General features: G+C 34.7%; 1 protein-coding gene across 1 annotated transcript in view; it reads right to left on the bottom strand.

Moving 5' to 3' along the window:
• LOC126886962 (cysteine--tRNA ligase, cytoplasmic) overlaps window positions 1-16,871 on the bottom strand; it is a 44,264-nt gene that overhangs the window by 16,250 nt on the left and 11,143 nt on the right. Inside the window, exons 3-6 of the mRNA XM_050654161.1 lie at window positions 6,977-7,243; window positions 6,671-6,887; window positions 1,315-1,525; window positions 148-386 (exon numbers count right to left, since the gene is read on the bottom strand). Of these exons, the coding sequence (XP_050510118.1) occupies window positions 148-386; window positions 1,315-1,525; window positions 6,671-6,887; window positions 6,977-7,243 (934 nt within the window). The remainder of the gene's footprint in view (window positions 1-147; window positions 387-1,314; window positions 1,526-6,670; window positions 6,888-6,976; window positions 7,244-16,871) is intronic.

The raw sequence follows: 16,871 nt of genomic DNA, 5'->3' as shown, positions 1-16,871 counted from the left end.
TTTGAAGACACTCAAAAAGTTTTGCCTACGGAAATAGGGCTCAAGCGGAAGCCCACGGTGTTATCTATTTTTATATCTTAATATGTGTGCACGCCCAATACTTTACACTAGGGGTCGCCACTATCTAAACCTACATTGAATGCTTACCTCACTTTGTGCAATTTCATTGTCATGATGGGGAAATTTGAGATCTACTCCTCCAGTATGGATATCCATCGTCGCTCCAAAGATATCAGATGCCATAGCAGAGCATTCTATATGCCAGCCGGGTCTACCGGTACCCCAAGGGGAATCCCAGAACGGTTCTCCCGGTTTGCTTTTTTTCCATAAAGCAAAGTCATTTGGTGAGTGTTTTTCACTTCTTTGTTCTGCAGTAGTTAAATCTCCTAAAATGATTATACAGCTAATAATTAAATAATTGTACATTGATGATACTATTTTACAGCTACATGAACGCATTAGTTTTAATTGAGTTACGATTATTAGCTAATGTTTTTTTTTTTGAGTTTATCCATGACAGGAAATTTTAAGAGTGATAATAAAATTAAAGGGTGCCTTCAAAAATACGCGGAACTTAACTTATTTAACCACTAAATTTATATTATAATGCGAAAAAGTGGAAATATAATTAAAAAACGATTTTTTCGCATGTTGAGAATTTTTAGGTTGAAAATCCTTATTTTAACAATGAAGATTCATTGTCTGTCAGAGAATAGATGGAAAACCATCCACCTAACTGCCTAATTTTGAGGTCAGCTACAAAAAGTGCGAAAAGGATACAAAAACGTGGTTTCTCCAATTTGATCGTTGTAAATGAGTTAAATCGGGACTCTTACAATATGATTGATAATATGGAAGGAAAAATGTTGAAAAACGTTTAATTAGCAACTGGGTTTTGAGTTTATTTGCAAATATATGGGTAGAAAAACGGTTTTTTTATTTTTTTTTCTTTCCGCTCAGAAATTTAAAATTCTGCCTATGCTATTCAAAAAAACGAAAGAAAAACCCAAAAAATTACTAATTAAAAGTGGGCCAAAACACACTATCATAACCTAAAAAATTATCCAATTTTCAATATAAAATATGAAAAAAATTAGGCTGTTTTGTATTCAAAAGATTTATTGCCTTAAATTTTCAGATTTTTTAAAGTTTATCTTATCCCGCTATAGCCTTTTGTTTGTAAAAATTAATTATTGTTGTTTACTGTTTGTAACGGATTGTCCTCTTTATTTATACACAAAATCTCAACTGTATTGTAGTTATACGCTAAATCAATAAACCACTAATCCTTTGAATTTTTACAAAACTATTTACCTTCGCCCTCCTGTAAGCTATTTGTATCACCATACGCTTCTGGAACTAACTTAGCATAATAATGTTTTTCGCTTTTATCAAAAGCTGCAACATCAAAATAAACTGATCCACTGGCTTCATAAGCAAAACCATTCTCAATAATCTTTTGAATAAATGTAATAATTTCGGGAATGTATTCGCTTACTCTTGTTACTACACTAGGTCTCAGTATCTAAAAAAGATTTAAATTGGATAAAAGTCATTAACCAAAAAATTTATTGTGTACAATTAATATTTCTTAAGAGATATTGGATCAATTTCACAAATTGTGCGTTGGTTTTCGGTGCACTCAGTAGTTCGTTCTACTACAAAAACTATTGCACACAAAACTTGAACAAAATTTCTCTGGTAAGCGTCGGCTTTTTGGAGCTATTTGAATTCTTCGTGCACTTGTATAGTCAACTAGTTTTAATGGGAAATAAGCCACAATTTTACTAAAACTATGATTTTATTAACGTTTAGACGTCCAAATCGGATGTAGTTGTCAAAATACAAAAAATATTAATGAATTAAACAAAAATGTTGCTTAGTAAAAAATTCTTCTAATAATTTATTTAATCTGACTCATTTATATCGGCAATTTAGACATATTATTTTATACATTTTAAAGTAGAAGACTTTAATAATATTGCCAATATTTATGAGTTGCGTTCCTGGGACGACTTTACTGAAAGATAGTTCATTCGATTACATGAAATCAACCCCAGCTCAAATCAATATCCGTCACAAAAAAAATATAACATGTGATCTGTCTTTAAAAAGACAACCTTTTTGAGAAAGAAATCCATAGTTTTGAGAGTAAACAAAAGTAAGACCTAATACTCACGATGTTGGGATAGTATCACGAGGTTTTTTCCTGGTTTTCCCTCGTGATTTACTATGGAATCTCTAACGCGAGAATTTTACTGTCACCGTTGCACGTGGTTGTCTTTTTAAAGACAGATCCGCATGTTATGATTTTTTTTGTGACAGATATTCTTGAGTTCGGGTTGATTTCATGTAATCGAATGAACTATCTTTCAGTAAACTCGTCACAGGAACGCAACTCATAAATATTGGCAATATCATTTTAAAGTCTTCTACTTTATATAATATATGTTGTATAATATATGTCTGAATTGCCGATATAAATGAGTCAGATTAAATACATTATTAGAAGAATTTTTTACTAAGCATCAACATTTTTGTTTAATTCATTAATATTTTTTGTATTTGGACAACGGCATCCGATTTGGATGCCGTTATTTCCGATCAAAACTAGTTAATTACAAAAATGCCAGAAGAAAATAGCTTCACAACAACACTTGTATAGTCGTTTGACTATAATATACGAGTTTGACGATGTTTGCCAACAAGTCACTGAGGATATTGACACCCATTTCATAAATTCTAAACAAGTAACACAACAGCAGCTGCTATATTCGAAGAAGAAAATACCAGATTTTCAAAGAACGGGAACAGAAAGTGAATGCTATAGAATGTTATATGTCTATAAAAGACCTCAACGAAATATTTAAAGATCTAAGTCAGATGGTGGTAGATCAAGGAACAATATTAAATAGGATCGATTACAATATTGAACAAACGGCTATACAAGTGTTTGAACAAAATTTGAATAAATCATAAACTATGCACATAAATACTTGAGGAAAGAACTAAAACATCTACAGAAATCACTGGGTTGGAACGGATAACCAAAAGGCAGACTATAAGGAACGCCATGACTCAGTAGGAAAGCTTTTTCACCAAGAACTAGCTAGCAAACTAGAACTAGCTAGCAAATTAGAACTTCTCCAAACTGGCCTTCTCTATTATTATCAGTACGGCCCTGGCTTTGATGGTATCCATCCAGAGTTCTTGATACACAGTGGTGCATACACGAAACAGTGGCTTGCAATGTTCTTTAATGATATACTTCAGTCAGGTAACATTCCTTTCTCACTTAAGCGAACAAAGATAATTGCAATTCCGAAACCGGGCAAATCAAACGATAAGCCAGAAAACTACCGCCCCATAGCTCTACTCAGCATGGTATATAAACTATTAGAAAAGCTTCTCCTCAACAGAATTAGTCACAGGATACTAGAAAATGTCCCCATTGAACAAGCTGGCTTCCGCCCTAATCGAAGCTGTACGGACCAAGTGCTGTCATTAACAACTTTTATAGAAGCTAGTTTTCAAAAGAAACAAAAGACAGCAACAGTATTTATAGATCTAACAGCAGCATATGATACTGTTTGGAGACAGGGATTAATACATAAACTGGCCCGCATTATCCCCTGCAGAAAGATAATTAATCTCATTGACAACATGCTGACCAACAGAGCCTTCCAGGTTATAATGGGAAAGGAGACGAGTAGACAGATGAAACTTAACAATGGTCTTCCACAGGGTTCTGTCCTTGCCCCTTTACTTTTCAGCCTCTATATTGCTGACATGCCTGAAAGCGAATCTCGGAAGTTTGGATATGCTGACGGCTGGACCCTTGCAACAAGCCACCAATCTTTAGAAACTACAGAAATCACTCTCACGAATGACTTATCCATCCTCAGCGAATACCTTAAGAAATGGAGACTACAGCCAAGTACTACAAAAACTGAAGTATCAGCTTTTCATCTAAACAACAAGTTGGCAAACAGAGAATTGCGAGTGTATTTTAATAACAAGCTGTTAAAACACAATAAATACCCGAAATACCTTGGGGTTACTCTAGACAGAACGCTCACATTCAGAGAACACCTGACGAAAACAGCAGCAAAATTGAAAACACGCAACAATATAATACAGAAACTCTGCGGCACTACATGGGGGTCCACAGCATCAACATTAAGATCCTCTGCTCTTGGCCTGATATATCCGGTGGCAGAATACTGTGCTCCAGTGTGGCTAAATAGCAGGCATACCCACCTGGTCGACACCCAACTAAACCGTACTATGCGTATGATAACAGGCACAATTAAGCCCACCCCTACAATGTGGCTACCTACCCTTAGTAATATAGCACCACCCAACCTACGCCGCGAACATGCATTGATTAAAGAATATAACAAAATAATGGACAGTCGCCAGCTTCTAGTCCACAACGACATCCCCGATATTCTTGGAAACCGTCTCCGATCCAGGTTACCCCCTCTACAATCTGCTCAAGCGCTGCAGCAATCCAACTTTGACTTAAATACCCGATGGAGAGAAGATTGGGAAAGTAGGACAGATCCGCATTACCATAGTCTACCGGACATCATAGGGAAACCTGGCGAATTTGAACGTCCCCGTAAGATTTGGGCAGCCCTTAATCGAATTCGAACAAACTGTGGAAGATGCGCCGACTCCCTCCACAGATGGGGTAAACTCCCCTCGCCTTCTTGTGACTGCGGCGCTGAGACTATCAGTCACATTGTTCAGGACTGCCCACGCAGAGCATACACAGGCGACCCTATAGACTTTGTAATGGCAACCGAAGGGTCAATCGAATATATAAAAAAATTGGACATCTGTTTGTGATGCATTGTATAATGCATAAATCTAAATATATTCTGTGATATACTTAAGGCATACGCTAAATAAAAAATAAATAAGTACGGCCCTGACAGAATGCTTGGAAACGACAACTACAAGCTATACTGGGATCGCAATATGCTTACAGACCAACGTGTGAATCTCATATTTATTAGTAAATTTACTAGGCAAACAACACTAATAGATGTGGCGATACCTAACAGTACTACTCTGAGTGTTAAATATAACGAAAAGATCGCCCAGTACAGAGATTTAGAAATACAAATAAGGAGCCAACTGAGAATGGAAAGTAGCCAGACGATACCTAGTATTCTCTCTACTACTGGAATAATTCCGAAGAGCCTCTTACAGAACATAAAACAACTGTGTTTTAATGTTCATCTCTATAAGACCATGCAGAGAGCGATACTACTGTCGACGTCCAGATGCGTAAGAAAATTTGAGTGAGATATTCTGACGTACCAAGTCACCTAGGACTCGATAATACGGAAAAATCTCACAAGAGATCAATATTTTCGTACGGTAGGTATCTGGGATGAGTAAATATTCCCCTTCGAGGGAAGGTAACAAGGCAAGTGCTACACCTCAACCGTCTATATTAGTTCGGATTTTACCCATCTCTGAATATTCACGTGTATTCAGGTCAACCTTGTCAATTCGAGTCAACCTTGTAGGCCTGGATCCCGCGTACCAAAAAAAGTTAATTAATACCAAGCTGAAAATTTTTTGATAGCTTAACGGTGTCTAGTCGGACAAACTTTGATGTATGGGAACACTGGAACAGGGGAAGTTTTAATTGTGGAACGTGATTTTAATTGTAGTGCGTAGTCCTGACAAGTTTATGATTGTGAAAACTAGCAGGTTGTTTTTAGTTTATTCAATAGCAAACTTTATATAATAGGTATATGAAAAAATGTTTGTCCGGCAAATATATTACGCGTTTTAATAAGTCCGATACATGTCAAATGGCAGAAATTTTATTGGTGGTAAATAGCAGTCTGATTTTTGCATGAGAGTTTAATGAAAGGGTAACAAATAAATTGGAAGTTCTGTCCGACAAAATACATGGGACGTTTTCGTAGTCTGACGTTCGAAACCTGTAACCTGTTCCACAATTAAAACTTCCCTGTTCCAGTGTTCCCGTACATCAAAGTTTATCCGACTAGACACCGTTAAGCTATTAACAAATGTTCAGCTTGCCATTAATCAACTTTTTTTTGGTACGCGGGATCCAGGCCTATTGGTATAAATATTTCAGCGAACAAGGTATTCTGCCTATTAAGAGTATAGTCATAATCTACCGTTTAAGCTTTCCTGTCCAGCATACTTAATTTATAATAATTTATGAAATTAGCAACGATTCATATATTAAAAATAACGAGAAGTGGGAGGTTACAAACTATAAGTCAAAAACTTTACAATTCCAATCATAAGATACCTATATATATATAGCCTTATACTTTTGGTAATAGCCAAACTTCGTAACGAAGATAGTACATAAAAATTATTATCTACCACTAACACTGCTTAAATTATCAACGGCCGTAACTCAGCGGCAAGATACTGTCCTCATAAACCATAGGGCACGAGTTCGAATCTTGGCACCAACAACATTTTCATTTCTAAAAATGATACGAACCGTTCACCGTGCTTCGGAGGGCACGTAAAGCCGTCGGACCCCCTGGGCTAGTGTGCATCGATACTAGCTACTTGAAACAGGGTTAAAGATACAATTGGCGAAGGAACAATCAGAAAGAATCTCCCCGGCAAAAATGGCATACGATATTATTATAATGCTTACATTTAATGCGTCCATATCTTGATAGAATTGTTGTTCCCAATGTCGAGGAAGAGAACTAAATATTGCATTATCTCGTACAGTATCTCCCTGTTTCTGATCTAACCATTCTGAAATAGGATCTTTACCGTCTAAAATAAATTGTTGTTTACTATTTTCTACTCTAAGTGAATCTCCACTTTTTACTGATTTTTCTAACTCCTCTACTGAAGCTGCTAGCCTAAAAGATAGAACTTTTTAAAAATGAATCAAATGAAATGAACATCACGATATTAAAATGGTCGTATTTGTAGTTTTACATCGACGTACCTTGTTAACATCTTCTCTAACATATTCTTCTTGTCAAGATCTGTAGTAGTTTTAACCCTAGATTGTACATCTTGTAATACTAACTTGGCATCTGCAAGCACACTTTCTAAAGAATGATTTTCATCAACGTATTTCTTAAAAAGATAGTTTTGTCGAGCTCTCTTAATAATTTTATCATCAATATCGGTTATATTCATCACGTAGAAAATATCATATCCAAAGTAGTCTGACAATACTCTTCGTAAAATATCAAAAGTAATGTACGACCTAAAAGAAAAAATATATTTTTAAACATCGAATAAAAAGATCCATTACGAATATTTTATAACAGGTAAACATGATAATAAAGTAGACCATAGCTATTTTCTACTAGTAACAGCTAATATGGAAAAATCGAACAATAACAAGGAATACTAAACTCAGGTTGGTCAATGCCCTAGTTTTTCCCATTACTACATACGCAGATGAAACATGGACTCTCAAAAAATCGATAGAAGTAAGATTAAAGCCTTCGAAATGTAGGTCTACAAAATTCTACGCGTGTCCTAGACAACACTAGTGATGTTGAAAGAGTAACTATTCGTTACAAAGTACTCGTTACTTAGGAATACCGATATACTATACAGAGAGGCAAATCGTTACTTTGATTACTCTGATTACTTCGTTACTTCGTACCAATCGTATCAGAGCGAGTACCTATTTGAGTATTGTATCGACAATCGGTTGATATCGGAATCGAACCGGTATTCCACGAGTGTTCGGTATCAGTACAGTTAACTAAAATTTAATCTATGAATGGCGAAGGCTCTGAAGAGTTTCCCAGGATTACAGGGCGCTGAGAAGTAGCTGAAACAGAGGGAGGTAAATCATTTAACAAAGCATGCACCCAGGAACAGATGTATATACGATAAAATACGATTTGTCGTGGTAGATAATTCACAGATGTTTGTTCCTTTGAAAATAAACATGCAACACATTTTAATAATAAATACACACTATTCTTATCAGGCTTAGAAAAAAAAAATAACTAGCTTAGATTGACCGGAAAAAATGTAGAAATGATGATGTTTCTATACTGTGATCATCAACTTTAATTTTACACGTAGGTATGGCATTGTTTTTAATAGACCAGGGCATTTAACACTAAAAACACATGAATAAATATATTTTTAAATATAGTAGGTACCTAGAGACTTGCAACTTTTTTGCATTGTATTTAGGATTGGGATGACGTCTGGAAAAAAGTCTGCAATAGAAAAATGGGTGGAAATGCATTATTACATTTTAAAGCGTACAAAACGCATCGAAAAATGCATAAACATGTTAAAATTAGTATATTAAGGGCCAGCTTTTCTTATTTCGTGGAATTTTAGGTCACTGAACACGAATATGCAATCAGAACCGACCTCCGAAGCACCTGGGTGCCCAGGGTTACTGCTAAGGTACGTCATCTAGAGTTTCAAGGGTTTGTTTTTGGCACTTAATTGATGCAAACAGATTACTCGAGATTTCTGATATTGTGGAGCAGCAATGACAGAACAATTAACAAAATTAATTAACAAAATCATAAAACACAATAAAATACCGGAAGAATGGAGAACAAGCGAACTAATTCTATTATTCAAAAAAAGGAGATAAAAGCAGCCAGAAAACTACAGAGGTATTAACTTGTTAAATACTTCCCTGAAATTTACAACTACATTTTTACAAGACCTAATGAATCAGAGGATAAGTTTAGCAGATGAACAACAGAGTTTTCGTACTGGAAGATCGTGTAACGATGCAATAGTCGTCATAAAGCAAATTACTTAGAAATCACTAGAGTATAATAGACCAGAATTTCTATGTCTGATTGACTTAAAAAAAGCATTTGACAGAATAGAGTTAAGACTCACAGATGTAATCCATCTTCTGTATAATAGAAAATTTCCCTTAGATATCATAAGAACTATTGAATAAATCTACCATAACAACAAAATGGAAGTCAGAATAGATGGCCAACTTACAGAATCTATGGATATAGGCAGCGGAATAAGACAGGGAGACTCATTGAGTCCTATGCTTCAATTTAATTATGGATGAATGTTTATGTACTTTTGAATGCATTTTATACTGCAATTATGCATTTCCACCCATTTTTCTATTGAAAACTTTTTCCTGTTTCACTATTTTCCTAAAAATCATTTATTTTTTACTAAATGCCTTGGTCTATGTGTATTTTATTGTTATGATGCAAAAATCTAAAATAATGTCTGCCCGGGCCAAAAAATTCATTTTTAATTATTAATTAGTCTGGACAAAGTTATGTCGGGTAATAATTTTTAACATAATAGATTACATATAATTTGATTTCTATCCATTAAATACATCGGTGAAGGAAGTTGTTATATCGGATCTTATACGAAATACTGAGAAATGCAGTTCTCGATATGATTACCGGTACTCTAATACAAAAGTAATCATAGTAATCAAAATATCCTACTAATACAAAATATGTACTGAGAAATGCGATTCTCCATATGATTACCAGTACTCAAATACAAAACTAATAAAAGTAATCAAAGTAAAGAATACTGTAAATGATTACTTTTTACAAAACTAACGATTTGTAACGATTACTCGACTCGAAAGTAACTATAATCAACATCACTAGACAATACGGAACCAACCGGTCAATCCTGGAAGAGTTTATATATAAATGATAGGAGAATGAGGAGAAGCAGTTATTTTGCCCACCAATAGTATATCCCTTTCAAATATTATCATCATTCAGCCAAACACTGCTGGATGTAGGCCTCCCTCAGTATCTTCCAATGTTTACACTGGGCCGCTTGTAGCTAGTTTCCCGCTACCTTTTTCACGTCGTCGGTCCATCTAGTCGGTGGTCGTTCTCAGCTTCTTTTATAGTTTCTGGCCCTCTATTCCATGATTCGTCTTGTTTGCCACTCGTTTGTCAGGCCTACTCGTTTTTTTTGTATTCCATGTATTTGATTGTCTCTGCTTATTATGATCTAGTGTTCCAGTTATTTGTAAGTGTCTGTTTGTTGTAGGTATTAAGGGTATTATTGTCAATAGTTAACAGAGAGATGTTGCAAAGGTAAACGTTAATACCGTGTCAAGACGTAAATAACGGATACCGGTCTATTTCAACACAGGCATCAAGAGAGTTATTGCAAATGTTCTGGGGCGGGGTTTACCGTTATCGTGACAACCGACGTTTGGGATTAAATGTAACCTAGAAATTAATGTTGAGAAATACTGTAAATGTTTTTATTGAAAAATGAATTTGGATATTGAGCAGGCTGACATGCATTTTAACTTTCATGATTTAACCAATAATAAATATAAAAATAATCTGTATAAAAATAATATAAAATATCTGAATAACTAATATCCTCAGCACAAAAAAGTAGTCTATGTAGACAAAATAAGAACCACGTGTTTCTCAATACAGGAAACCAGATGATTCAGAGTTTTTAGTTTATAAAATTTGTATTCTATAAATTATTTTTATGTTTCATCCCAAATGTCACATTAGCGTTAACGTTATTACCGCCCCTTATTTCAACCTAAATAGCGGGGCACGTTATCCGGTTTTAGCGTAACATTCACTCTGCGCTTGCGTACATGTCAAAATAGCGTATTCCGCTATTAGCGTGCGATAAAAATGCCTTTGCGATATCTTTCTGTTGAGTTATATCCACTCATTAAAAGATTTGTCATAAGTTAAGTTTATTTAAGTTACCTTACTTTGATCTTGTTCTTTAAGATAAAGTTTTTTGAAAATATATCATACACATTGTGTCTTGTAAGTGGGTATGGTATCCGCAAATCTCATATGATTTAATCTTTTTCCATCTATATTAATGCCCATATCTTGCCATTGAGACAACGCTTTACAATATTTATCGGATTGTAATAGGTTGTTCTTACTTCTTACCTTTTGTTCTTTCTATTTCCTAATAGAAGACTTCAACAAGTTCATCTTCGTAATCGCTGCTAGGGGCATATACTTGTAATTTTCAGGTTGTGTTTTGTGTTCAGTCTTAGATTTATATACAACTCTTTAAATGCCCAAGTATGTTTCTCTGGAGTTTTCTGTGTATTAACCTATTTCTGCGGTTGTCGATTCTGTTCCCCTTTACGCCTCTTTCATACTTTACGACTTTGGTCGTCACGACAAACGGTCGTACGACCGTTTGTCGTGCTCATCGGACTTTCACACTTTACGACAGTAATCATCTTATTGTCGTAGAAAGCACAGGACGTAGAATGAATCGGGCAAAAATGTTTGCTTTATGGTTAATTTATCGCCGTAAAGAAAAGACAAAGACGTAATCGCCTACATTGGGTGCATCAAATCAATGGAAGAAGAGAAGAAGTAGGTTTATATCACTTTTTGGAGATTTAAGAAATGACCAAAATAGCTTTTTTAATTATTTCCGCATGTCAGTGACAAAGAGTTTCTTCGCCCTTCTTATTTATTGGTAGTATTAAAATGTTTTCCCAAAATTTTGGGAGCCTTTTCTCCTTCCATGCATCTTTGCATATTGTCCACAGCCAGTATTTCCCTTTCTCTCCTATGTATTTGATCATTTCTGGTGCAATTTCATCCTCCCTGGAGCTTTACCTATCTTTAATTTTCGTATTGCTTCTACCAGTTCTTCTCTTGAAATCTCTCTTAATTGTTTCCCCATGTCATTTGTTTCTCTCAGCCTTTCTTGCGGTGTACTTCCAAATTTTTCTTCATACAAGTTCATCAAAACACAAAACATTAAATTACATAAATTTTGTTTTTGTTCGTCCTGATCATTTTTGGTAATCCCAGCTTATTAAATTAAATGCTTGCTTTAAGGATTGTTGTCCCAGTTCAGTAGCAATATGTTGTACAAAAAAATATATACCTGTTTTGTTAATAAATACAATTTAATTAGTGAACAATAATTTATAGGGCTCAATTTTCATCTTTCAAAATTTAAAAGATCCGTCTAAAAAACTGATTTTAGATTATTTAATATACCCAGGATTGTTGTCCCAGTTCAGTAGCAATATGTTGTACAAAAAAATATATACCTGTTTTGTTAATAAATACAATTTAATTAGTGAACAATAATTTATAGGGCTCAATTTTCATCTTTCAATATTTAAAAGATCCGTCTAAAAAACTGATTTTAGATTATTTAATATACCCAGGATTGTTGTCCCAGTTCAGTAGCAATATGCTGTATAAAAAAAATATACCTATTTTGTTAATAAATACAATTTAATTAGTGAACAATAATTTATAGGGCTCAATTTTCATCTATCAATATTTAAAAGATCTGTCTAAAAAACTGATTTTAGATTATTTAATATACCGATTATACATATTTATAATCATTAATAAAACATTAATATATATCTACGTTTATGTCAATGGACACTAAATTGTGCTATAAAAGAATCTTTAAATTATTGACAAGAAATTTAAGATATTCCCGATGAAACATTTATGATTTAATTTTTATAATAGGGTACATTGATAATAATGCAGTTTATAATAGGGTCTATTCCTCGGCACTTTGACAAAGTCATAAACATTTTTAAATCTGAAATTTTTGTCCTCGCAATAAAATAATACCAACCAGATGCTTACTTATGTATTGTATAAATTCCCCATCTATATTGTCTGCCATTATGTACGTGCCACTGGATTCACTGGTACTACACGACTAACTGTCGTTAAGTATGGAAGCACTGATTTATGCCCGTGTGGTTCACTGATAGTACGACACGGCCGTCGTCCATTGCAGTGACGTTGGACGACAGCCGAAGAGCAACGGCACGACAGTGAGTCGTGGTCGTCCTGTGTGAGAGGCTCCGTATATTGCTGTATTGGACTAATGGAATGTACGACAAACTGTCGTTACGACCGTTTGTCGTGACGACCGAAGTCGTAAAGTATGAAAGGGGCGTTATAGTAATATGTTGCCTGATCTTCACCTCTTTTTTGACTTCACTAAATCTTATATTACAAAGCTCTAGAATTTTATAAGGAATATAATCGGAATATAGGGCTTCTGCTTTTGTGAATGCCGATTTGAAATCAGGTGGTGAGGAGGATTAATATTTATAGAGAAAGTGTCACTTTAAAAACAGCAAATTCATGTTTCGTCATTTTTTTACAGTGCCAATAAAAACTAACCTATTCAGAATGACTAGCTTTGTTTTAACTGTAATACACTGTAAAAAAAATACCCATAAAATAATATCGACAGATAAGACATTATGTTAATATCTATCATGACGACATACTCAATGATGAAATTGTGATCATATATTAACAAATCGGTAAAAAACAGCTTAAAAAGATAATGATATCTATACAAAATAGGTGTTTTGTATTTTTAATAATAATGTCCTTCGATTTTTTAAATTTGTTACAACTGTGACATTATTTAATAACAAGTTTGATCCAATACTGTTCTGCAGGTTCGATATTATGGAAAACTCAAACAATAGATCGAAGGATCACATGTAACTAGATATACAAACAAAGAGTGATAAAAGGTAGACAATAGCGGATCTGAGATATTCTTAAATTCTCTTTATATTGTCTGGCAAATAGGCCTTGTATAATAGTAGGGGAGGAAAGTATGCTAAATTTGTAGTTACTCGAGCTTTATGGGGACCTATCGGGTTGTGAAGAGTAGGTCCTAAAACCAAAAAAAAAAATAAGTTAAATTTTCCATAAAGTCGGGGACTTTCCATTTTTTAATTTAATTTTTCATTTCCAACAATCGTTTTTCCGATTATAACGCCATCTATCCATAATTCGAAAAAATGTCTCGAATAAAAGTTGCTTATTTTTACGTAAAGAATCAAAATCTGAAATAAGAATTGGGAGCTCCTATTTAAGATTTTAAAGTAACCCCCACCCCACCTCCGTGGGGGTTCGTGTTTAGTGTCATTCAATAGATTTTTCAAAAATATAGAATACGTGTATTTTTCAGTTTTTCGATCTGATGGTCATTTCGCGAAATATCGCGGATTAAATTTGCTCCCACCTTCCCTCTCCGTGGGAATCGTGTTTGGTATCATTCGATAGATTTTTAAAAATTATTGAACACGTATTTTTTAGTTTTTCGATCTGAAGTTCATTTCGCAAAATATTCGCTTTTTTTGTGAAACTTTGTGACTCGCCCATTCCCTTACGCGCCACGCTCAAATCGTCAGATTTTTGAAATATACACATATTTGCATAGATATACTTAACTTACTTTATCTTAATCTGACGATTTCGAGTTATTCTAAGGATAGATTTTTCGGACCCCCCTGTATTAAGAGCCAATATATTTAGAGGTACATTTACAAGGTACAAGGTTTCTCTCAATGTGATAATCTGACGCGCTTGAGTAACTGCAAAAATCCCCGCTTAGGCTCCTCTACTATAAAAAAATACTTGATTCATTAGTTCAAAGTTCATGGAGAGCCTATAAATAACATGTAACAGTTTTTATATAATGTCGAATCTACTAAATTAAATACAATATTTGTAAAACATATTATGCAATTTATTTTTTAATCATAATATTGTAATTGATTTAAATTGTAATATGTAATGTTATGAAATAAAAGTAGGCTGAATAAAACAAAATTATACAAGGTGTGTCACGACGAGCTTACACTATCTGTATATCGGAAACAATTGTAACGAATAAGTTATTTCGGACCTCCCCCGTATAACCGTTCCAACTCAAACCATATTGTCGAAATTACCGCGGCGTGACAGGTGTTCCAGAATTTGACAGGTGAAAGTCGTTAAGGCGCGATTTCACGGTACACTTTGGATGATCATCCCGGATGAATCATCGAAAGTGAAAAATAAATGAATCGTGTAAACTATTAATCATCGAAAATGATCATCCAAAATGAATATTGAACGAAGTTGAACCGAGTTCTACTTTTGTTCACTTTAGGGGATGCATCGCGGATGAATCATCCAAAGTGAACCATGTAAACATGCATTTGTTGCTGTGATTAATCGGCAGTGACTAGTGAACGGCGCGGCGGCAACAGGTCCACGTGCTTGTTTATTGTCGCATTTAAAGTGCGTAGTTGTTGTGTTTGTACGTTGTGTTTTGTTCTTAGATGGTTTTTTTAACATGGCTTGATCTTTTGTAGACCATTCCTTTAACAAACACGTTGACACCCCCATTTTGTAGCGTCGAATTATCCACGGCCTTACCCACCAACGTCGTTTTTTTCTAATCTTCTGTTTTTCAAGTGATATTCATTTATTATGCCAATTCCAGCATGTATAACTTCAGGCGGCGCCATTTGTAAGTGAACAGACTAGTTCAGTCTTGGTGATCCATGTAAACGATAATTACTTTCATCGTCGTAATCACTTTGGATGATTCATCCGGGATGATCATCCAAAGTGTACCGTGAAAACGGGCCTTTAGGAATATTGATGAAATAGAGATGGACGGATTTTACAGCGGTAAAATACACTTTACTGCTGTCAAAAAACAGAAAAATGTTTATTTCACAAATAAACATTGCTTTTCCTACATGTAAAATGTATTTACAATTACAGTAGAACTCCGATTATCCGGGTGCGGATTATCCGTGCTGCGGATTATCCGTACTATGATTTTCTGTTACTCAAATTGCATTTTTAAGGTTTTATCAAGCGTTATCGTAAATCACTCGATGGAAACTCTATATGCCGAAAGAGAGACTATATAATGAAAGATTTATTGTTTCTGTTATCTTTTTATGATAGCTACATATGTATGTGTATTCGTACATATGTATTATACATAAGAAATACATGTTCGGATTAGCCGTGCTTTTCAATTATCCGTGCCACCGAGATGTGGCTTTATCGTCGAATCCTGAAGATATCTTATACCGACCACATTACTAATGAGGGTGTTTTGCTGAGAATGAAAAAAGAAAAAGAGCTGTTAATCAAAATAAAAACAGCCAAAATCGAATACCTCGGTCACATCATGAGGAACAGTGAGAGATATGGACTGTTGCAACTGGTCTTGCAGGGAAAAGTAGAGGGAAAGCGAGGACCAGGAAGGCGAAGGATTTCCTGGCTGAGAAATCTACGAACGTGGTTCAACACAACCACTACAAATCTTTTCAGAGCAGCAGTGTGCAAAGTGCAGATTGCCATGATGGTCGCCAACATCCGGAACGGATAGGCACTACAAGAAGAAGAAGTGCCACCTCCGGTCCCGAGGAGCATGGACAATCGGAGTTCTACTGTAATTAAATTACATACATTGTCCTTTTTGTGTCTACTAAATTAAGTAAAAACTTTTTTTGACACACTGTATAAATAAGTATGTTAATGTTTATATTACTGAATAAAGAAGTTAATTACCTTTCAAATGAGCTAGCACACGACCCCTATTCGCATTTAAGAGGCTACAGTAGCTCGTCATCAAAACGAAAAGCGCGTTCCAAGATTGCGGCTTATATTTTGTCGAGATATTTGGCACACATATTCGTAATATAGTAAAGAATGGCGGTACAGAGCCCAATTTGAGAAATATGTTATATAATAACTAATAACTGCGATTAGGCAACATAGAGAAATAGTCACTGTCATTTTGACAAACCTGCGGCAGATTTTTAAGTGTAATACCACGATTCTCTTATCTCTTCTGTTATCTGTATCGATATCTGTTCAGTGCAGTAGTGTATTATTTTAAGAATCCGTTAGTGTTGATTCATAGGGAAGTAGAGTTTATTTATAATTAATTTATTATACATATTTTTGTGTAATAGAACTAAGTCGTTGGACTATTTGAAAAAATAGATTACTGTTAATTGTGAGTTTTACTTATAGGTAAGTATATTTTACGTAAAAATATTTCGAATTCTAATGCGAGTA

Source organism: Diabrotica virgifera, chromosome 6 (genome assembly GCF_917563875.1).
Source record: "Diabrotica virgifera virgifera chromosome 6, PGI_DIABVI_V3a".
Classification (NCBI taxonomy): Eukaryota; Metazoa; Arthropoda; class Insecta; order Coleoptera; family Chrysomelidae; genus Diabrotica; species Diabrotica virgifera.
Note: the sequence above shows the minus strand (reverse complement) of the source record. Positions and strands in the feature narration are given on the sequence as shown.